This window comes from Pan paniscus, chromosome 1, assembly GCF_029289425.2.
Source record: "Pan paniscus chromosome 1, NHGRI_mPanPan1-v2.0_pri, whole genome shotgun sequence".
Taxonomy (NCBI): domain Eukaryota; kingdom Metazoa; phylum Chordata; class Mammalia; order Primates; family Hominidae; genus Pan; species Pan paniscus.
The window spans coordinates 203,514,657-203,536,847 of NC_073249.2; the positions used below are offsets into that span (position 1 = coordinate 203,514,657).

General features: G+C 49.3%; 1 protein-coding gene across 5 annotated transcripts in view; it reads left to right on the top strand.

Annotated features, from left to right (window-relative positions):
* The first annotated feature begins 950 nt into the window (after positions 1-950).
* TCEA3 (transcription elongation factor A3) overlaps positions 951-22,191 on the top strand; it is a 45,792-nt gene continuing 24,551 nt past the window's right edge. The window contains exons 1-5 of one of the 5 annotated variants that reach the window (XM_063594066.1): positions 953-1,571; positions 6,928-7,058; positions 8,125-8,230; positions 8,744-8,885; positions 17,397-17,459. In XM_063594066.1, coding sequence (XP_063450136.1) covers positions 7,038-7,058; positions 8,125-8,230; positions 8,744-8,885; positions 17,397-17,459 — 332 coding nt within the window. In that variant the 5' untranslated portion in view covers positions 953-1,571; positions 6,928-7,037. Of the gene's footprint in view, positions 1,572-1,634; positions 6,645-6,927; positions 7,059-8,124; positions 8,231-8,743; positions 8,886-17,396; positions 17,460-22,191 lie in introns of those variants that run through there. The other 4 variants (XM_055096594.2, XM_063594073.1, XM_063594076.1 and 1 more) reach the window with 4 other exon arrangements.

Genomic DNA, 22,191 nt, shown 5'->3' on the forward strand with positions numbered 1-22,191 from the left:
ACTAAGATGACTCTTCCAAACCCAACCCCACTGAGGGGATACTGGCCTGACCTGGCAGCCTTGCACCTGGATCAGTATTTCTCAAAATTTGGTGCACTTAAGAATGAATCTCGGCGGGGCGCTGTGGCTCACGCCTGTAATCCCAGCACTTTGGGAGGCCGAGGCGGGCAGATCATGGGGTCAGGAGATCGAGACTATTCTGGATAACATGGTGAAACCCCATCTCTACTAAAAATACAAAAAAATTGGCCGGGCGTGGTGGCGGGCGCCTGTAGTCCCAGCTACTCAGGAGGCTGAGGCAGGAGAATGGTGTGAACCCGGGAGGCAGAGCTTGCAGTGAGCCGAGATCGTGGCACTGCACTCCAGCCTGGGCGACAGTGCGAGACTACGTCTCAAAAAAAAAAAAAAAAAAAAGAATCTCATCTGTAATTACAGCACTTTGGGAGGCCAAGGCAGGCGGATCGCTTGAGACCAGGAGTTCCAGACCAGCCTGGGCAACGTAGTAAGACCTAGTCTTTACAAAAAATTAAAAAATTAGCTGGGCATGATGGATGGCTCACGCCTGTAGTCCTAGCTACTCAGGAGGCTGAGGCAGAAAGGATCACTTGAGCTGGGGAAGTCGAGGCAGTGAGCCTGATTGCTCCACTCCACTCTGGCCTCAGCCACAGAGGGAGACCCTGTCTCAAAAAAATAAAAAGAATCTCCCCGATAAGCTCTCACTACTCGAGAGTGTAGTTCTGGGACCAGCAGCACCCCCAGCACATAGGAGCTTGTTAAAAATGCAAAGCCTTACTAACAAAACAGCCAGCAAAGGAAGTTTTAGGCAGACAGAGGCAAACAGGAGCCTGGATACACGTGGCATGCACAGGCCGTGTGCACGATGGAGTGAGTGCAGGTTAAAGCAGAGGTGGATTTAGTGATCTACACACACACACACACACACACACACACACACACACGGGATTCGAGCGCACCGAGTTGCCTCCACTTGGGCATAGGCGCGGAACTGAGTCCTCCCGCTTTGAGATGCAACGGTGCAGAGAGGCGGGATCCCAGAACGCTTCCCGGGGGCCCCTGGGACACCCTCGGGCGCCCTCCGCGCCGCGACCGCCGCCTGTGGCCAGGTCACAGCCTCCCAGCTCGCCAGAGAGCCCTCCTTCCCAAATCTCTCTTCGGTCCCCCGGCGCCCCTGGAAGGGCCGGAGTTGGAGGGTCCCCTCTCTCAGCCTCGTCCCTCCCCTGAGGCCCGATCGGCCGGCGCGGGCAATCAGTGCCCGGGCAAGTCCTTGAAGTCTATATTTAGTGCCCGCCACCCCTCCCCCGCACAGTTGGGAGGCGGGCGGTGGGGGGTGGGGGTGGGGAGAGCCCCGCCCCCGCCGGGCGTGTGTGTCGTGTGTGTTTGGGGCCCGCGCGGGTTGCGCGCCCTCCGCCTTCGCGCCTCCTGCCCCCGAGGCCCTACTGCTGCCCCTGTGCCCCTCGCCCCGCCGGGCGTCGCGGGCCAACATGGGCCAGGAAGAGGAGCTGCTGAGGATCGCCAAAAAGCTGGAGAAGATGGTGGCCAGAAAGAACACGGTGAGGCTGCAGAGTTTGGGCCACGGCCCCCGCCCCCGGGAGGCGCGGGCAAGCCCCGGATTCCGGGGTGGGGACGTACTGGCGGGGCGCCGTGGGGGCGCGTACGGGACTCGGGGACCCGAGGGAGGAGCGGCTGGTGCAGGGCCCAAGGCCCCTTGGGGACCCTTGCTGAGCACCTCGAGGTGGGCGTGTGCGTGGCCCAGGACGCCAGGGGGATCGTGCGGGTCCCGGAGGCGCGACTTGTGCACGTCCCTTTGGACGTGTAGGGTTCACCCTGGGCAGCTAGTGCAGGGCCCAGGAAAGCGGGCGAAGAGAGCTGGACGTGGGAAAGGACTTTGGGAGTCCCAGGGCTTGGCGTGTGCAAAGCCCGGGGAGCGGTGGCGATGGCGGGGGCGGGGCGGGGGGCAAATCCTGATGGCCCGAGAAGTGGCAGAGAAACTTGGGCTGACGGGGGTACTGAGCTGCATCCCTGCACCCCGGAGTGGGTCTGCGGGAGAGAAGTAAAAGGCCGCGGATCCTGCGACCCCACCGCTTGGTGCGTCAGGAGCGGTTCTTTTGGCAATTTTCCCTTTCCTTGGCCTTGGGGTGCGGCCCGGACGGGCGGGGGCCGAACAGGTGTGGGGGCCCGCGGGGCGGGGGAAGGGGGCCGGGCTGGAGGCCTGTGCAGCGAGGGCGAGGGCGGAGGGAGGAGCGGGCTCGGCGGGAGGTTGGGAGCAGGGCTGACAGCCCTACCGGAGGGTCCTGGCCAGAGCGCAGACCCAGCTGGAAGTTAATGTTTGATCTTCCCCGTGATCTTTGCCTGGGGCTGGCGGCTGACTGGTCGCCTGGCCAGAGCAAATTTGGCCTTGGGTCCTGGAGGGCCTGCGCTCACCCTGGGAGGGAAAAAAAGGGAGCCTGGTGAGCATGCCCTTCCCACCTCCCGTTCCTGTTCCAGGGTCCTCTTCCTCCCACCATCCGTAGCCATGTGCTGCAGCCACCTGCATTTCCAGGACACTTAGGAGCCTGGGAAAGGAAGAGACACTAAGGGAAGTTTTAGAGCCAGGAAGAGTAGCCAAGGCCCAGGGAAGGGTCACTGGAACCATGAAGTGGCAGGGAGCCCTAGAGTGGACACTGGGCAGTCATGAGTTGGTGTCCATATAAAGGCCAGAGCCTCAGTTTCTTCATCTGTAAGAAAGAGATGAGATTATCTGCCTCTGGAGAAGGGATGTCACTGGATTCTTGTCTCTGCTGGCGGCGGTGAGGATTGGAGAGATGAGACAGAGATGTAAAGCCCTTAGTAGGACTCAGACCTGTGCTTGCTAAGAACTGGCGAACAAGACCTGCTTCTACGCAGCCAGGTCCAACACAGAAAGATACAGCACAAACCTGCAGAGTGCTGGGAGCTTCTCACCTGACACTCCCAACCTCCATGCACTCCCCGTTCCAGACTCCTCCACAATCCTCAGTACAACTGAGCCACAAGTCATGGGGGAGCATTTTCTCAGCTGGGGTTGGCAGAGCCCAGCCAGGGATTCTGAGCCAAATTCCAGTTCAAATAGACGGGTTATCCCAGCCCAGCTCCTTACTGACCCCCAAGCTTGGGCCAGGAAAGAAATTCTGGGCCTCTGGGTAAGAGGGGTAGGGTGGGGACGCCTAGAGACCCGAGGAGAGGCAGCCTGCTTGGGATAGAGCTCTGGCTGAAGAGGATGGGACCTGCCCTGGCCTCCCCCTCACTCCTTTTATGGCCCTAGGCAAAAGCCACTCAACCTTCCCTTTCTGGACCTCGAGTTTCCTCTTCTGTGAAATGGGAAGAGGAAATGCTGTCTTTTGGAGATGGATTCCTGTGGAAGTGCCCAGAGCTGTCCCCTGAAAAGATGCAAGTCTGGCCGCAGGGTCCCTGCAGCATGGAGCCAGTTTACAGCCACGTCTGCGCCTGGGCTCTTGGCAGTGTCTGGGTGGGCATGGAGCTCTGGGCGTCTGGCCGAGAAAGGTGGGGCCTGCTCTGGGAGTGAAAGTGGACCCGCCCAGCAGTGGTTAGGCAGAGGAGGACATACTTCCTGTAATAAGACGGATCCTCCACGTTGCAGCTCAGGCCCGGGGTTTACTGCCGGTTGCTGAAGTCTCAGCCACTTAAGGCTTTGTCACATCCTCTGAGCATGCACTAACAGAAGCAACTTCAAACATGCAACCAAGTGCCTACGGTCACAGCTACATACACACACATAGCTATAACATGTGGCCACAACACAGTAGTTAAACAAGCAACTGAACCTAACTGCGTATGAGACACGGCTACTGACACCAACATGACAAGCATACTGACCCATATGACCCACATTGACCATTATAGTTATAGAATGATACACAAAGACAGCCGCACACGTATGCACGCAGCACAGCTACACCCAGACATGCAATGCTACAGACTTAGCAAACAGCCACATTTATACATTCAGATCTTATAACACAGGCGTCATCCCACAAAGCCAAATAGACACAGCTGTGCCTGGAGCTGCATATTCACAGCTGCACACTTAGACCAGAGATACTACTGGCTACAGAACCCATTTGTATGTTCAGAGAGATACACCCAGCAACATTTGCACAAGGCTTTGTTTATCCAGCTACAATCCAGGCTCATGGCTATTCTCCTCCAATATGACCTAGTTATACAGCTGTGACACACGAGGCATACACCCAGTGGAGAGCTGGAACTGGCTTAACACAGATTGTTGCGTTTTCAGGAATTTTGCAACCTGGTGGTTAAACACAGCAATTGTTTCAAAAAACTACATTATCTGCTTACAATAAATAAATTATATTAAAAACAAAGGTAAGGAATCCTCCAAAATAATCACTTCCTGATTGTTTTACTACATTGTACTGTCATGTATGGTCAGAGATAATTTACTTCTATTGTTATCTGTACAGTGGAAATATTATATAATGGTATGGTACTGTACATCTCCTCCCAAAACTTCCTTCAGTTCAGTGACAGCATGTTGGTAGCTTGAAATTGGCCAGGGGATGAGTGTTTACACCACAGAAATTGGCAAACACTACAGGTCAGTTTTTTTTTTCCTTGAGAACTGGTTGTTAAACGTTGGCCAGCACACCACTGCACTTACCCATGTTGATATTCCATGATTGTGTATGTCTAGACAGATCTACGCCCACGCTAACACAATTTGTATAGTGGTTAGAGCCCAAAAGGCCTGAGTTTGAATCCCAACTTGGCTCCTTATAAAGCATGTGACCTTGAGAAAATTATTTAACCTCTCTCTTTCTTGGATTGCTCTTTGGTGAACACGGGATAATAATTCTGTAAGAATGGGAATAATACACAGGACCTACCCGATAGGGCCATTGTGAAAGTTAAATGAGATAATACAGGTAAAAAACTTAGAAGAGTGCCTAGTACATAGCAAGCCTTTAATTAATGTTACACTTGGAGTTGTGTACCCCCAAGTTCACATACACACACATCTGCAGGTCACGCTTCTGAAAACCTACTGTGAACCCAAGTTCTCAGGGAGGCTAAGGACTGACAGAGGGCAGCTCTTAGGACATGGTCCAGGTCCTGGCAGGGTGGGGATTGGCAGCTGGAACCATGAACTGTGGGCCAAGGATAGGAACATACAGGACACCGTCAGCTGGTGCTCCCCAGGGAACTGATCTCAGGACAGCAGGCAGGTATGGCTTCTAGGAAGGGGCTGGGGGAAAGGAGAAGGCTGAAATGGGTCAGAGGGTGTCCAGGCCTGGCAGCTCACAGATTTTCAAACCTAAGCCTTTTTCTGTCTCCTGCCTTCTTTCTGCTTTAGTTCTGCACAAGTTCATCCACTCAGGGAGCACTGGACTCTCTGCTGAGCCCTAAGTTCTCAGAGATTAGAACGGTTCTCTTTACCCGAGAGAAGTTAAAGTACCTGTTCACACAAAGACTTGAAATGAATGTACCTAGAAGCTTTATTTCTAGCAGCCCCAAACTGGAACCTATCCATAAGTCCCATCAACCGGTGAATGAATTTAAAACATTGTGGTAGACTGGGTGTGGTGGCTCACGCCTGTAATCCCAGCACTTTGGGAGGCCGAGGCAGGAGGATCACTTGAGGCCAGAAGTTTGAGACCAGCTTGGGCAACATGGCAAAACCCCATCTCTACGAAACAATGCAAAAAATTAGCCAGATGTGGTGGTGCATACCTGTGGTCCCAGCTATTCGGGAGGCTGAGGTGGGAGGATCACCTGAGCCTGGAAAGTCGAAGCTGCAGTGAACTGTGATTGTGCCACTGTGCTCCAGCCTGGGCAACAGAGTGAGATCTTGTCTCAAAAAATGCCAGGCAAACTGTGGTACATACATACAGTGGAAACCACTCAGTAATAAAAAGGAACTACTGATCCACGAGACAACATGGATGAGTCTCAAAAAATCATTATGCCGAAATAAGCCAGATAAAAAAGGGTTTTTGCCCTACATACTCTTTACATAAAATCCTTAAAGATACAAGGTCAACTATAGTAACAGAAGGCAGAATTGTGGTTGTTTAGGATTGGGGATGGGGAGGGATGGATCAGAAAGGGGACAGGAAGAAGCTTTTGGGGCTGGTGGCTGTGCTTTTATCTTGATTGTGGTGAGGGTTCCATGGGTGTACACATATGTTGAAACTTATCAAATTTTACACTGCAAAGTGTGCAGTTATTGTATGTGAATTATACCTCAAAAAAGCTGTTTTTTGTTTTGTTTTGTTTTGTTCGAGTTGGAGTCTCGCTCTGTCACCCAGGCTGGTGTGCAGTGGTGCGATCTTGGCTCACTGTAACCTCCATCTCCTGGGCTCAAGCGATTTTCCTGCCTCAGCCTCCTGAGTAACTAGGATTACAGGCATGCGCCACCACGCCTGGCTAATTTTTGTATTTTAATAGAGACGGGGCTTCACCATGTTGGCCAGGCTGGTCTTGAACTCCTGGCCTCAAGTGACCCGCCCACCTCAGCCTCCCAAAGTGCCAGAATTATAGGTGTGAGCCACTGTGCTGGCTAAACTGTTCTGTTTTGTTTTTTAAAAGGCTCCCAGTCCTCACCCTGCGAAGTTCACAGCGGGGAGGTAAGGGAAGGATGCTACAGGCACATGAGCAACAATAAGCCAGGAAGGAATTCATTTGGGAGGAAAGATGGGGAAGGGGGAGGGCATTCCTGGGGAGAGGCACAGCAGAACCAAAGGCTGGAGGTCAGGAGCCTGGCTCAGAGGGTTTGAACCCAGCAGGTGGCGGGGGATGAAGTTAGAGCACCATCTAGGACAGATTGTTTCTCCTCTCTCTCCTTCCTTCTGCCCCTTGCCTGTCCTTCGGCCACGTGTCTGTCTGTATCCTCCTGCTCTCTGTACCAAGACCACACAATAGTCAGAGAAGCCTGGTCAGGACCCGGGCCCCAGTCCTCACCTTGTGGCCTCCCACAGGAAGGGGCCCTGGACCTTCTGAAGAAGCTGCACAGCTGCCAGATGTCCATCCAGCTACTACAGGTGGGGCGGGGGTGGGAAGCCTTGGGACAGTGCCTGGGGGGAGAGCTGGTGGGGGAGGGAAAGACCCCCGGTGGGGGAAGGTGGAGTCTGGGAGGAATTTCTGAGGGGGGCCTGCGGGGAGGGGATCTTGAGGTGGAGACCTCCCAGGGAGGGACTGAGGGGGACACAGGGGCATCTCGGGGGCGGAGAGGGTATCTTCTAGGTGTAGAGGACCTCTGGGCCTTGGAGCAAGACTGATTCGCTTTTCTTGAATACCCCAATTCCCAAGGCCCTGGGCCTGTGGGATCCAAGAGGCCAATGATCCAGGGAGAGGGAAAAGCCCCCATTTAAAATCCCTGTGTGGCCCTTAAAGTCCCCAGATTTACCAAAACTCCTGGCCCTGAAAAATCAGCACAGACAGATGCAAGGTCTCATAGCCGGAGCTGCTGTCTCAGTTGAAACTGGAGCTCAAAGACACTAGAGGGAGCTGGCCACGGTGGCTCATACCTGTAATCCCATCACTTTGGGAGGCCAAGGCAGGCAGATCACCCGAGGTCAGGAGTTCGAGACCAGCCTGGCCAACATGGTGAAACCCTGTTTCTACTAAAGATACAAAAATTAGCTGGGCACGGTGATGCACACCTATAATCCCAGCTACTCAGGAGGCTGAGGCACGAGAATCGCTTGAACCTGGGAGGTGGAGGTTGCAGTGAGCTGAGATTGCACCACTGCACTCCAGCCTGGGCAACATAGCGAGACTCCATCTCAAAAAAATAGACACTAGAGGGTTGGGAATGGGAGGGGTCCTGACAGTCAGCCAAGTGCCACCCCCAACCCTAGGTTCAGGTTTCACCAAAGCTACAGATATCCTCCATGTCAGGCTTAGCCCTGGGCCCTCGGCCTCGTGCAGAGCAGGGCCTTAGTTACGGTAGTGGGGTTCTCACCTCAGCCAGGAGTCAGGGCTAGGACTCTGGGGGTCCAGGTTGGAAGGGGAGGTGGTGGTAGAGCTGGGGCAGGACCTGCCAATGATGGCAGCCATTCCTGTGTATCCATTCCCAGATCATGCCTTAACCCTCTCACTTTGCAGACAACCAGGATTGGAGTTGCTGTTAATGGGGTCCGCAAGCACTGCTCAGACAAGGAGGTGGTGTCCTTGGCCAAAGTCCTTATCAAAAACTGGAAGCGGCTGCTAGGTGAGAGAGGACAAGGTTGTCTTGAGCCCTGTTTTTCTCCTAGCACTTGGGACAGGACTGGGCCTGGCTCATAGCCAGCACTCAGTGTATGTCTGTTGAGTGACTTAATCAGTGACAGATGGCCTCTGGATCCGGGAGGTAGCTAGTGGGGGACTGCCAATGTTTGTGTACACAAGTGCAAGATTTGTAGACTTGTGAGTTTTGTGTACATGTGCCACTTATGTTTTTGTGCTCTCATGCATTTGTCTATATAGTACATGTCTACGTGCACACATTTGTCTTAATATGTGCAGAGGTGTGTTTGCCAATGTATTAATGTCCCCATGTGAGACTGTGTATTTGTACACACGTTCCTGTTGTTTGTGCATTTGTGTGTAAATGTGTTTGTGTGTGTGTTGGGAGTGTGTGTGCAGCTGTCCTTGTCCCTGCCCTTTGCTCTCTCCCCACTAAGTCATGCTGGGTTCTGCTGAGACAGAGCTTAGCTGAGGGACAATGCCACCCTTTTGTTTTCAGACTCCCCTGGACCCCCAAAAGGAGAAAAAGGAGAGGAAAGAGAAAAAGCAAAGAAGAAGGAAAAAGGGCTTGAGTGTTCAGACTGGAAGCCAGAAGCAGGCCTTTCTCCACCAAGGAAAAAACGAGAAGACCCCAAAACCAGGTATTCTTTTTTGGGATGGAGAGAAGGGAGCTGACACTTGTCACGTCCTCTGACAGCAACTCAGTGTATATTATCTCATTTAAACCTTACATCCTGGGGAGGAAGATATTGGTATTATCTCCTGCAGTGCCCCCTCTGGGGGTCTTCTTTGGCTCAACCAGATGTTAGACTCACAAGACCCAAATAGGACATAAATGGCACTGGCTTTGCCTAGAAGGATGCAGGGACAGGAAAGAGTGTGTCTGCGGGAGGGCCTCCAGCATTTCTCTACAGAGAGTTCCCATAGGAGACTGCACGGCAGTCTAGAGCTCTTCTCTGGCCCACCCAGGCAACAGCCTAGGTGCGGGGAAACAAGACCACAGCGGGTATAAGCCTCACATCCCAAATCTTGTAACAGTCCCAAAGACAAAGATTCCAAGATGCTAGCAAAGGCAATAGCCACTTATAAGATTCATTGCACCTGGCGCAGTGGCTCACACCTGTAATCCCAGCACTTTGGGAGGCTGAGGCGGGAGGATCACTTGAGCCCACGAGTTTGAGACAAGCCTGGGCAACATGGCAAAACTCCGCCTCTACAAAAAATACAAAAATTAGCCAGGCATGGTAGCGCACACCTGTAATCCTAACTACTCTGGAGGCTGAGGTGGGAGAATCGCTTGTGCCCGGGAGATGGAGGTTGCAGTGAGCTGAGATTGCGCCACTGCACTCCAGCCTGAGCAACAGAGCAAGAACCTGTCTCAAAAACAAACAAACAAAAACCAAGACATATATTATAAATTAAAAGGATCTCTACTTTCTGTATTATACAATAAAAATTTTAAATCTGAATTGTTGGGTTTTTTCACAATGATCCTGTACTGCTTTTGAAACAAAAAATAATAATAGTGCTTTTAAAAACTAAACAAATAAGAGTGATAAAAATCTGTTGTAGAAAATAATGGAAGGCCGGGTACGGTATCTCACCCCTGTAATCCCAGCACTTTGGGAGGCCGAGGTGGGCGGATCACTTGAGGCTGGGAGTTCGAGACCAGCCTGACCAACATGGAGAAATCCCATCTCTACTAAAAATACAAAATTAGCTGGGTGTGGTGGCACATGCCTGTAATCCCAGCTACTCGGGAGGCTGAGGCAGGAGAATCACTTGAACCTGGAAGTCGGAGGTTGCAGTGAGCCAAGATTGCACCATTGCACTCCAGCCTGGGCAATAAGAGCGAAACTCCGTCTCACAAAAAAAAAAAAAAAAAAGGAAAATGTAGAAAAGTAGAAAAAAAAATCACCCGCATTCCCACCACCCAAAGACAATCACTCTTGATGAGTTAGTGTATGGCTTTTCTTTCTGTTCTCTGACATGTTTTCTATAGTCATCCCCAATTTTAATAGCCTGCTTTTTAAAAGGTAATGCCTGTGAAATGGTTTTGTCACATTTTCTATGTTCTGTTCCTTTCCATTGCTCATTTTGCAAGTGTATCCTACTTGGAAAAACCCTAATTGGCATCTAACTTTTCACACGAGTGTGTTTTCTTTTCCCAAAGGGGTTAGAAGTTTGGCTCGGGGAATCCCTGACCATCTCCACAGTGCCTAGCACGGAGTGAACATTTACTGAATATTGCTAGCCCATTTGTAGCAGCATGGTCCCCTGCCCTGTGTGTTACCTCCTGTTCATGCCCTGGCTGGTCTGGCCATGTGTGGAGCACCTGTGTGGTTATGAGAACCTTGGCAAATGAAAGACCAGGAGCAGGAGAGCTCTTATGAGATGAAGTTGAAGGACTAGAGGCTGAACTACTGGGGAGGGGCCAAATGGGATTTGGGACTAATCTGTCACGTGGGGAGTGTAGGCATCCAGGTAAAAGTGGCAGCCTGAACACATGCAGTTTTTGTTTTTGTTTGCTCCATCCCCAAGCCCCACTAAATGAACAGTAAAGAGGCTGGGCGCAGTGGCCCATGCCTGTAATCCCAGCGCTTTGGGAGGCCGAGGTGGGTGGATCACCTGAGGTCAGGAGTTCGAGACCAGCCTGGCCAAGATGGTGAAACCCCGTCTCTACTAAAAATACAAAAATTAACCAGGGGTAGTGGTGCACGCCTGTAGTCCCAGCCACTCAGGAGGCTGAGGCGGGAGAATCACTTGAACCCGGGAGCAGAGGTTGCAGTGAGCTGAGATCCCGCCACTGCACTCAAGCGTGGACAACAGAGTGAGACTCTGTTAAAAAAAAAAAAAAAAAAAAGAACAGTAAAGGGATTTCTTTTAAAGGCCTGTATGAGAACAACAGGTGTAGGAGAGGTAACAACGAAAAAGCAGAAAGCCAGGTTCTGGGCTGAACTTGTCACTTATGGCCTTCTTCTCTGAGACTCAGTATTATGGCCTGAAACACAGACATCATTTTCTCAGTTCTTTCTTCTTAAAAATAAAATGTTTTATTTGTAATAGTCTTTAATTATATTTTAGTTGTCTTAGTTTAGCGATTTTGTATTTTTTATAATACAGATAATTACTTGCTCATTGTAGAAAGCTTTAAAAATACAAATAAATAAGAAAATAAGCCGGGTGCAGTGTCTCATGCTTGTAATTTCAGCACTTTGGGAGGCTGAGGCAGGTGGATCACAAGGTCAGGAGTTCAAGACAAGCCTGGCCAACCCAGTGAAACCCTGTCTCTACTAAAAATACAAAAATTAGCTGGGCCTGGTGTCAGGCGCCCGTAATCCCAGCTACTCAGGAGACTGAGGCAGGAAATCACTTGAACCCAGGAGGCAGAAGTGGCAGTGAGCCAAGATCGTGCCACTGCACTCCAGCCTGGGCGACAGAACTAGACTCCGTCTTAAAAACAAAACAAAACAAAACAAAAGATAAGGGCCAGGCATGGTGGCTCGTGCCTATAATCCTAGCACTTTGGGAGGCTGAGGCGGGCAGATCATGAGGTCAGGAGTTCGAGACCAGCCTGGCCAACATGGTGAAACCCCATCTCTACCAAATATACAAAAATTAGCTGGGCATGGTGGTACATGCCTGTAATTCCAGCTACTTGGGGGGCTGAGGAGGAGAATTGTTTGAACCGGGACCCAGGAGGCGGAGGTTTCAGTGAGCTGAGAGCGTGCCACTGCACGCCAGCCTGTGCTACAGAATGAGACTCTGTCTCAAAAAATAAAATAAAATAAAGTAAAATAAAATATCATTTATTATCTAGAAACAAGCACTCACATATAATTGTGTGTATATATACATATAAAATTTATATATATATACATCCTGCTAGACTATTCCTATGCATTACTACCTATAAATAGGTATAAAATACCTATTTGTTTTAATAAAATTGAATTATACTCTGTATACTAGTTTGTAACCTTTTCATGTACATAAATGTATTCATTTCAGTAGCAAGGTGTGTTTAGTGTAAAAAGTTTAGAAAATCAAACACAAGAAGAAAATAACAGAAATAACCATTATTAACATTTTAATGTATATCTTTGTAGTTTTTTAAGAACATACAGGCCAGGCCAGGCTCAGTGGCTCACGCCCTTAATCCCAGCACTTTGGGAGGCCAAGGCAGGCAGATCACTTGAGGTCAGGAGTTCAAGACCAGCCTGGCCAACATAGTGAAACCCTGTCTCTACTAAAAATACAAATATTAGCTGGGCATGGTAGTGGGTACCTGTAATCCCAGCTACTTGGGAGGCTGAGGCAGGAGGATCGCTTGAATTTTGGAGGCTGAGGTTGCAGTGAGCCAAGATCACCCCACTGCACTCCAGCCTGGATGACAGAGCGAGATTCTGTCTTTAAAACAAAAAGAACATACATATGGGCTGGGCAAAGTGGCTCACGCTTGTAATCCCAGCACTTTGGGAGGTGGAGGCAGGTGGATTACTTGAGCTCAGGAGTTAGAGACCAATGGCGAAACCCTATCTCTATTAAAAGTAAAAAAAAATTAGCCGGGCGTGGTGGCGTGCACCTGTGTTCTCAGCCACTTGGGAGGCTGAGGTGGGAGGATCACTTGAGCCTGGGAGGAGGAGGTTGCAGTGAGCCGAGATCGCACTACTGCACTCCAGCCTGGGTGAGGAGTGAGACTCAGTCTAAAAAAAAAGAAAAAAGAACATTCATATGTACATTTATATTTATATTTTGTTAATAAAATTTGAAATGCACTATACATTTTCCTGGGACAATAAATTGTTATGCCCACTCACTTTTCACAGCCATGGGGCTCAGAAATGAAGCTGTCGCTGGTGCTGAGCAGAAAATGGAGAGGTATCTCCTCATTCTGCTGGGAGAAGCCAGTTGTCGGGGGTCCTATTTCAGCTCAGTTAATTAATTTCCTTCCTTTTTAGTTTTCTTAATGATAATTCATTATACAAACACTGTAACCACATTAGTGAAACTTAGAATAAGCATGGGAAATATTTGTGCACATCAGACAAATTAAGCAGCTTTTATTTTTCTTCCTCTCCTCTCCCAGGCCTGGTTTAACTACATACATAATTTTTCCATTCCTTTAGGCAGACTGTACAATTTTTTTTTTTTTGAGATGGAGTTTCACTCTTGTTGCCCAGGCTGGAGTGCAATGGCACGATCTCAGCTCACAGCAACCTCTGCCTCCCAGGTTCAAGTGATTCTTCTGCCTCAGCCTCCCGAGTAGCTGGGATTACAGGCATGTGCCTCCATGCCCAGCTAATTTTTGTATTGTTTTTTTAGTAGAGAAGGGGTTTCTCCATGTTGCTCAGGCTGGTCTCGAACTCCTGACCTCAGGTGATCCGCCCACCTCAGCCTCCCAAAGTGCTGGGATTACAGGTGTGAGCCACCATGCCCGGCCATTTTTTTTTTTTTTTTTTTTTGAGACAGAGTCTCACCATGTTGCCCAGGCTGGAGTGCAGTGGCGCAATCACAGCTCACTGCAGCCTGCAACTCCTAGGCTCAAGTGATCCTCTCACCTCAGCCTCCTGAGTAGCTGGGACTATGGGCGCAAATTATTTTTTTAAATATAAAACAGTATTTGAATTTTTGTCCTTAGGAACTATAAAGATTATCCGTGATTTGGAAATGAGACTGTTGCAAACAATGGCCGAAGAAGAATCACCCATTCTATGCCTTCTCCTTTGTCTGGTCACTCAGAAATATCCTACTATCAGCTATCATTGCAGGAAACTGAGGACCAGAGAGACCAATAGGAGAGCAGGAGGGTTGTTTATTTAAGGTATGCACCGGCTCAGTGGATTCATATCTAAAAAGCTGAGCATTTTAGCAAAGACAGAGCGGGGTTTTTACAAGCAGGCTTACAGAAGCAAAACAAAAGCAGTTAATCATATGATAGGTCACATAATCTATAGCATAGCATAACTTGTGGCCTTGCATAGCTGGCGGCCTTGTAGCTGCATTGAAAGAAAAACAAGAACTGGCTAAATACAGACATTTGTAAAACATAGTCATGCTTAAGAAGTCAGGGAAAGGAGTAATAGTAAAGGAATTTGTCTTTCTCTCTTTTTTTCCTTCAACCTTGCTCTGGAGGGGAGGGGTGTCTGGAGCCCATTCCTTTGGCCTTGGTTTCCCAAACAGCATTATCTTATAACTGTCCTTGAAGTGAGCTTGCTAGGCAGAGGAAAACCTGTTCTTTTCTTTTTAACCCTTGCCTTGCCTGTTACTTTTCTTGGAGTGAATGAATGCATATTTATTTTTAAATTTCTGCCTCACTATGATTGTTGTTGCTTGTCGCCTCCCATTATTTTTATCCATGTATTCACCATAGTCTACTTTTTCTTCTGCATAAATTCGAGACCCCTGGCTGGGCGCAGTGACTCATGCCTGTAATCCCAGCACTTTGGGAGGCCAAGGCAGGCAGATCACTTGAGGTCAGAAGTTCGAGACCAGCCTGGCCAACATGGCAAAACCCCATCTCTACTAAAAATACAAAAAATTAGCCGGGAATGGTGGCGCGTGCCTGTAATCCCAGCTACTCGGGAGGCTGAGGCATGGGAATCTCTTGAACCCAGGGGATGGAGGTTGCAGTGAGCCAAGATGGTGCCCCTGCACTCCAGCCTGGGTGACAGATTGAGACTCCATCTCAAAATAAATAAATAAAAATAAACATAAATTCCAGACCCCTTTTTCACTGATGTGCCACATCTCCAGGGCCTGGCTAGAATGCTGATATTCTGTGCCATGTCATCTTGACAGACATCACCCATTTGGTACACTTTCCTGTCCCCTGATCACCACATCTCATTTGTTGCTAGAGAAAATATTGTGCTGGAGTATTTCCTTCCATCTGTCTCATGATAAGGTCCTAACCCACTTGTCCAAGTAACTGCATACAATTCAGGGATCTTTCAAGAACCAAACTGCTAGCTCTTTTGGACTCATGCCTTACAAACTGATGAAGTACCTGTAATACAGGTCTTTGAAACATGGTTTCTATTTTCTTTCTTTTCTTTTCTTTTCTTTTCTTTTCTTTTGAGATGGAGTCTCCCTCTGTTGCCTAGGCTGGAGTGCAGTGGCACAATCTCAGCTCACTGGAACCACCATCTCCCAGGTTCAAGTGATTCCTCTGCCTCAGCCTCCGAGTAGCTGGGATTACACGTGCACGCCACCATGCCCGGCTAATTTTTGTATTTTTAGTAGAGATGGGGTTTCACCATGTTGGCCAGGCTGGTTTTGAACTCCTGACTCAAGTGATCTGCCCACTTTGGCCTCCCAAAGTGCTGGGATTACAGGTGTGAGCCACTGCGCCCAGCTGGTTTCTATTTTCTTACGGTCTAATCTTTAGACTTTTCCTGATGCTCTAGCTCTAGTATCGACTAATATGTCACCTTTTTATTTATCTTGCTATTGTATTCTAAGCATTTTTTTATGTTCCTGAACAGTTTTCATAACAGTCATTTGCAATAACTGCGGAGTATTTCTGATTTATTCTAAAAAGAAAAGCAATGAGGAAGAGTCAGAAAGTGGTTCTCCAGGGTAGAGTCTCGTGTCTTCTCTCCCCTCTCCCACTGTAGGAATTCCAGCTTATGGTTCCTGCTTGCATTGTCTATCCCCAAGGTGCACTAGGGAGAAGCCCCACGGAAGAACTCCCAGGGCCTGTTGTGGGAGTGCAGGGGCATGTGAATGAGGACCTCTCTTCCCCTCTCCCATGTGTCTGGTGGAGGGCTGTTCCTGGGGTCATTAATTAGTGACCAGCACTTGCAGCCAGCCTAGCTGTGGGGAAGAACTCCCTCAGACAGAGGCCCTGGGGAGCTTGCAGGAGGCAGCTCTTGGGTCCAGAGGCACTGAGAGAGTGAGCACCCAAGGGAAACTGGGCTGAGCACAGACAATGTTCACCACAGTGACCAAAACCCACCAAATGCTGCTCTTGTGGAATTTGCATGGGGTGTCGGACAATAAATATAATTAAATATAAATAAGTAAATTGGCCAGACGCAGTGGCTCACACCTGTAATCCCAACACTTTGGGAGGCCGAGGTGGGCAGATCACCTGATGTCAGGAGTTTGAGACCAGCCTGGCCAACATGGTGAAACCCCCTCTCTACTAAGAATATAAAAATTAGCTAGGCATGGTGGCACACGCCTGTAGTCCCAGCTACCCAGGAGGCTGAGGCAGGAGAATCACTTGAACCCAGGAGGTGGAGGTCGCAGTGAGCCGCCAAGATAGCACCACTGCACTCCAGCCTGGGTGACAGAGTGAGACTCTGTCTCAAAGAAAAAAAGTCAATTATGTAGTATGCTAGAAGGTGACACGTGCTATGGAATTAAAAGGAAGGCAGGGTAAGTGAGATGGGGAGTGGGGTTTGCAATTAACAAACAGATTGATTTTTTAAAACCAGTAAAAGGAATAACTATATTATATATCATAAAAATAATGTAGCTGAATGCATTTTGGAAAAATTGGGAAAAGATCACCTTTAATCCCATCACCCTAGCTGTAACAGTGGTTAACATTTGAGTATATTTTCTTTAGATCTGCTTTTCCTCCTATGCATTGGTTTTCTTGCGTGACTTTAGGCACAGTCCGCATCTAATTTTGTCTCCTGCTTTTTTGATTGCTATTTTAACTCAGCTCTTCTATCCCCAAGGCCCATGTGTTTCTCCTCTCCTCCTCCTAAAGTGCCTGCCGGGGAGGCTGAAGCTGATCTCTCTGTTTCTCTGGTTCCAGATGAGTACAGACAACTCCAGGAATCCAGTCTCTGTGGACTCCAGTTAGCTAAGGCCTGCCTGACAGCCAGGAGGACAGGGACCTGCTGAGAATAGTTGTAAATAATGAGCAACACAACCCATGTCACATACATGGCATGTGTTAGGCCCTTGGCAGATATCGACTTCCTTCCCTTGTATTGGTTCACTTGATGGAGGGTAGGTGAAGGTCATGACCAGCCGGCACCGCCTGGAGCTCCCTCTCCCAAGTAGCTGTGGCCCGGGTGGGCTTCCTTAGCCTCAAGCCAGCTGGCCTTTTCCCAGGATGCTTTCTCCCCACCTTCCTGTCAGTACTGATGCTAGTCTACAAAGCAGTCTCATTGCCAATTTTCTTCTTTCAGGAGAGACTCTGTGGACTCCAAGTCTTCTGCCTCCTCCTCTCCAAAAAGACCATCGGTGGAAAGGTAAAGGAAACCACAGCTTTCTCCATCCCAGTGTCCTATTCAGCCTGTGTCCCCTTCTCTGTTTTTATGGAGGAAGCCCAAGGCAGAGGAAAGGAGGGAAGGAAGAAACCTCCTACATTATGTTGCCCCCGTATTCTAAGACCTACACAGTCTTTCCACATTTCAGCCCTGGGGGACCCTCTGGATGTGCCTTTGATCTCTCTGTGGTCAATTCTTCAATTCATCATGTATTCATTCATTTACTCATTCATCCATCCATTTAGCAAGTGTGCCCCTGAATCAGGGGTGTGGCTCCTTCCCTGGGGTGGCTGACTGGTTGCTGTTGCCCCATCACTGTCAGGGGACCAGTCTCAAGGTCCGATTGAACCCAGTGGGGACAGAGGTCTTGAAAGCCGATACCTAGGCTGGGCACAGTGGCTCATGCCTGTAATCCCAGCACTTTGGAAGGCCGAGGCAGGCGGATCACTTGAGGTCAGGAGTTTGAGACCAGCCTGGCCAGCATGGCAAAACCCCGCCTCTACTAAAAATACAAAAATTAGCCAGGCATGGTGGTGGGCACCTGTAATCCCAGCTACTCGGGAGGCTGAGGCAGGAGAATCGCTTGAACCCAGGAGGCAGAGGTTGCAGTGAACCGAGATCGCGCCACTGCAATCCAACCTGGGCAACAGAGTGAGACCCCATCTCAAAAACAAAACAAACAAAACAAAACAAAACAAAAAAGAAAAGAAAAGAAAGAAAAAGAAAGAAAGCCTATACCTGGAATGGGCTCTCTCTGGATTTGGGCTGAACTGGCTAGGATGTCTACCCAAAAGTAGCATAAATCATCAAGTCATTTAGTCATCAAATATTTATTGAGGGCCTATCATGTGTCAAGAGCTATCCTAGGTGCCAGGGATACAGACATGCACAAAAGAGACAAAAATCCCTGCAGTGATGGGGGCCTTTATTCTAAGTAGGGGGAGACAGGTAAAGTTTAGAAGGTGACAAGTCCTGTGGAAATCAAAAGAGGAGAGGGAAGAGGATCGGGGAAGGATATTCATGGAGTTGTCAGAAAAGTCCCCATCGAGGAAGTAATCGTTAGGCAAAAGCTTGAAAGAGGGATTTAGCCAAGCAGATACTGGGGTCATTCCAAGCCAAGTGCCCTGAGGTGGGGGTGTGCCTGGCAGAGTCAAGGAACAGTGAAGTGGCTGAGGGCTGGAGCAGTTTAAGCGAAGGGGAGGGTTGGGGGAATGAGTAAAGCGGAGCTATTGGAGGGTACTGAGGGCGGGAATGATGTCACCAAATTTATCAGGATGGCTCTGGCTGCTGTGCCGGGAATGAAGGAACAGCAACACCAGCCAGGAGGCTGTTGCGGTAATTCAGGCAAGATATCCTGGTGGCTTGGATCAGGGAGGTAATGGTGGAAGTGGGGTGAAGGGGTGGTTTCCGGATATATCTTGACAGGAAAGCTGACAGAACTTCCTGACAGATTGGATGTGGGGAATGAGAGAAACAGAGGAGTCAGGGATGAGTCCAAGATTTTTCACTTGAGCATCTGCAAGGATGGAGTTGCCATGAATTGGCATGGGGAAGACTGTGCTTATGCAAATCAGGCTTGGGGTGGAAAATCCAGAGTTCAGGTCTCGATGTGTTGGATTTGAGGCGTGTGTTAGTCATTCAGTTGGAGAAGTCAAATATGCAGTTGGATTATATGAGGCTACAACTCAGGAAGAAAGTCTCAGCTGGAAATATAAATTGCAGAGTCAAGGCCAGGTGCGGTGGCTCATGCCTGTAATCCCAGCACTTTAGGAGGCCGAGGCGGGCAGATCACTTGAAGCCAGGAGTTCGAGACCAGCCTGGCCAACATGGCAAAACCCCATCTGTACTAAAAATACAACAGTTAGTGGGCGTGGTGGCAGGAGGCTGAGGCAAAAGAATCACTTGAACCCGGGAGGCGGAGGTTGCAATGAGCTGAGATTGCGCCATTGCACTCCAGTCTGGGGGACGGAACGAGACTCCATCTCAAAACAAAACAAAACACAACAAAACAAAACAAAAATTGTAGAGTCATTAGTGTGTAACTGACATCTGAAGAACCTGGATGAGGGCACCAAGGAAAGATTGTGGATAAAGGAGTGGGTGTGAAGTGTGGTCCAAGAGAGTGGTCAGAGGTCAGAGCAGGAGAAACAGGGCCAAGGAGAGCAGGCCAGGCTAGGAAGTGGCCAAGCAGCAGATCAAGGAGAACGATTAGGGTCCATGGGCCACATTGGGTTTTGGGGCACCTTGGTGGGATGATAAGGGTGTTGGCCTCTGGGAGAGTAGGTGTGGGAGCTGCAGAATTATTTTAAGCCTAAGGTATCAGTAAGATTGCCATTGGAAAGAAAATTAGAGACACAAAAATTAGGTTGTTTAAGGTTTTATGAAGATTCAACGGGCCTAGGCTGTATTGCACACCTCCAACATGGCAGCCAGCTCCAGCTGATGCATGGAAGCTATCTGGAGTGCTGATTGGAGAGGGAGTCTGAGGCTGTAGAAAAAGTTCTGTAGTCAATTAGCAATGTCTGATGTGGGTCAGGCCTAGAAATGGTGGTTCCAGTGTCATCCTGGTTCTAGACCAGTGGATCTCAGCAGGGGTCATTTAGAAATGTGTGGAGGCGTTTTTGGTTGTCACTATGACTTGGGCCAAAGTAGGGGTAAGGTGAGAAGGAGGGGGATACTCCTGACATTTTGTGGCAGGAACCAGAGATGCCAAGTGTCCCGGAGAGTGAAGGACTTTCCTGGATAATGAAGGGTCATCCTATCCCCAGATGAAACACTGGTCACTAATGACATTCTGGGTTTGATGCTGTAATCAAAACACTCGACATTCATGTAAGGATTTGAGCCTCCAGACTCCTCTCCTGACTTTGCCTTCATGGTCTTGAAATCTCCTGGCTCCCTCCCCTAATGCATTCTTTCTCTGAAGATCAGTCAAACAGAATCTGTTTGTCCTTCCAGAAGCTGTGCCATTTCCTGCTGGTTCAGTACTGAGGGTAGGAAACCAAAAGGGACACAAGGAAGTCTCATTAATTTTTTTTTTTTTTGAGATGGAGTCTCGCTCTGTTGCCAGGCTGGAGTGCAGTGGCACGATCTCGGCTCAGTGCAACTTCCATCTCCCGGATTCAAGTGATTCTCCTGCCTCAGCCTCCAAAGTAGCTGGGACTACAGGCATGTGCCACCATGCCCAGCTAATTTTTTGTATTTTTAGTAGAGACAGGGTTTTACCATGTTGGCCAGGATGGTCTCGATCTCTTGACCTTGTGATCCACCCTCTTCGGCCCCCCAAAGTGCTGGTATTACAGGTGTGAGCCACCGTGCCAGGCAGCAAATCTCATTAATTTGTCTCCTACCCAGACTGTTTCCTGCATGATTTACTTCTCTATTTCATTTTTCTCTTCCGTTCTTTCATCCATTCATTGATTTGGCAAGCACATCTATTGAGCACTTCCTTGCAAATTCAACATTCTCTGGGGATCAAGAGCACATGCATACACGGGGTGACTAGTGGAGATCATGGCAAACTAGAAAGTATGTGCCTGTCTGAAGGGGGCAGCCACTACCCCACCGCAGCTGATTGTTGCTTTGGGGAAATGCAGGTCCAGGGTGCCATGTCTTCCAATTTTTTAAAGAAAAGCCAGACACCTAGATTTTCATATGGAACTCCCCAACACCACCTTTTTTGAGACAGGATCTCACCCAGGCTGGAGTGCAGTGGTATAAGCAGGGCTCACTGCAGCCTCAACCTCCTGGGCTCAAGCAATCCTCCTGCTCCAGCCTCCCGTGTAGCTAGGACCACAGGTGCACGCCACCACACCCAGCTAACTTTACAAATTTTTTCTTTTGTAGAGACAGAATCTCACTTTGTTGCCCAGGCTGGTCTCGAACTCCTGGGCTCAAGAAATCCTCCTGCCTCAACCACCCGAAGTGCTGGGATTACAGGTGTGAGCCACCGCGCCTGGCCAAAACTCCCAATTTTCAATATCAGCAACATATTCACATTTTTCTAAGACACAATAGGGAGACAAAACATATTTGTAGCTCACCCATTTTTGACCTGTAATGCCAGGCAAAGGTTGAAACTCATCACCTCTCCCTTCTTAGGGCTAACCATGAGTGCAGAGGCAGACACCAAAATGCATGTTTTTAGAAAGGGGTAGGTATAAAACACCGTGGGAACATAGGAAGCATGTCTCAATATGACTATAAAAGTCAAAGGAGGCTTCGTGGAAGAGAAAGTATTTGAGCTGAGAATGGAAAGTCTAATAGGAGGAGTTTGGGAGGCGAGTCAGGAGAGTCATTTCAAGCAGAAAGAAATGGCACACGCAAAGGTGTGGAAGTGGGAGTGAGCACGATGCTCTGGGAACTGTAGCTGGAGTACCAGGAAGCAGACCACGAAGGATACCATGGTGACAGGGGAGAAAGTTGACTGTTCTCAGTTGTCCTTTTACCTGGCTATCAGAATGATTTGCCATTTGCAGAGCATGCTCGCTGATGCAGTAACTGAAATGCCCTCGAGGTGGCGCACAGAAGCAGCGGGCCCGGCCTCCAGATGCCTCTACTCAGACCTGGGGCAGGAGGATTTTCTAAGGACTGGTGCGGTGCGGGCACATCCGGGGAGCAGAAGGAAGCTGTTGATAAATCCAACCTCCCACCCCGGCCGATGATGCCCTCTCTGCAGTTTGGCTCAGTTCCCAGGCGTGTGCATTGAAAGCAA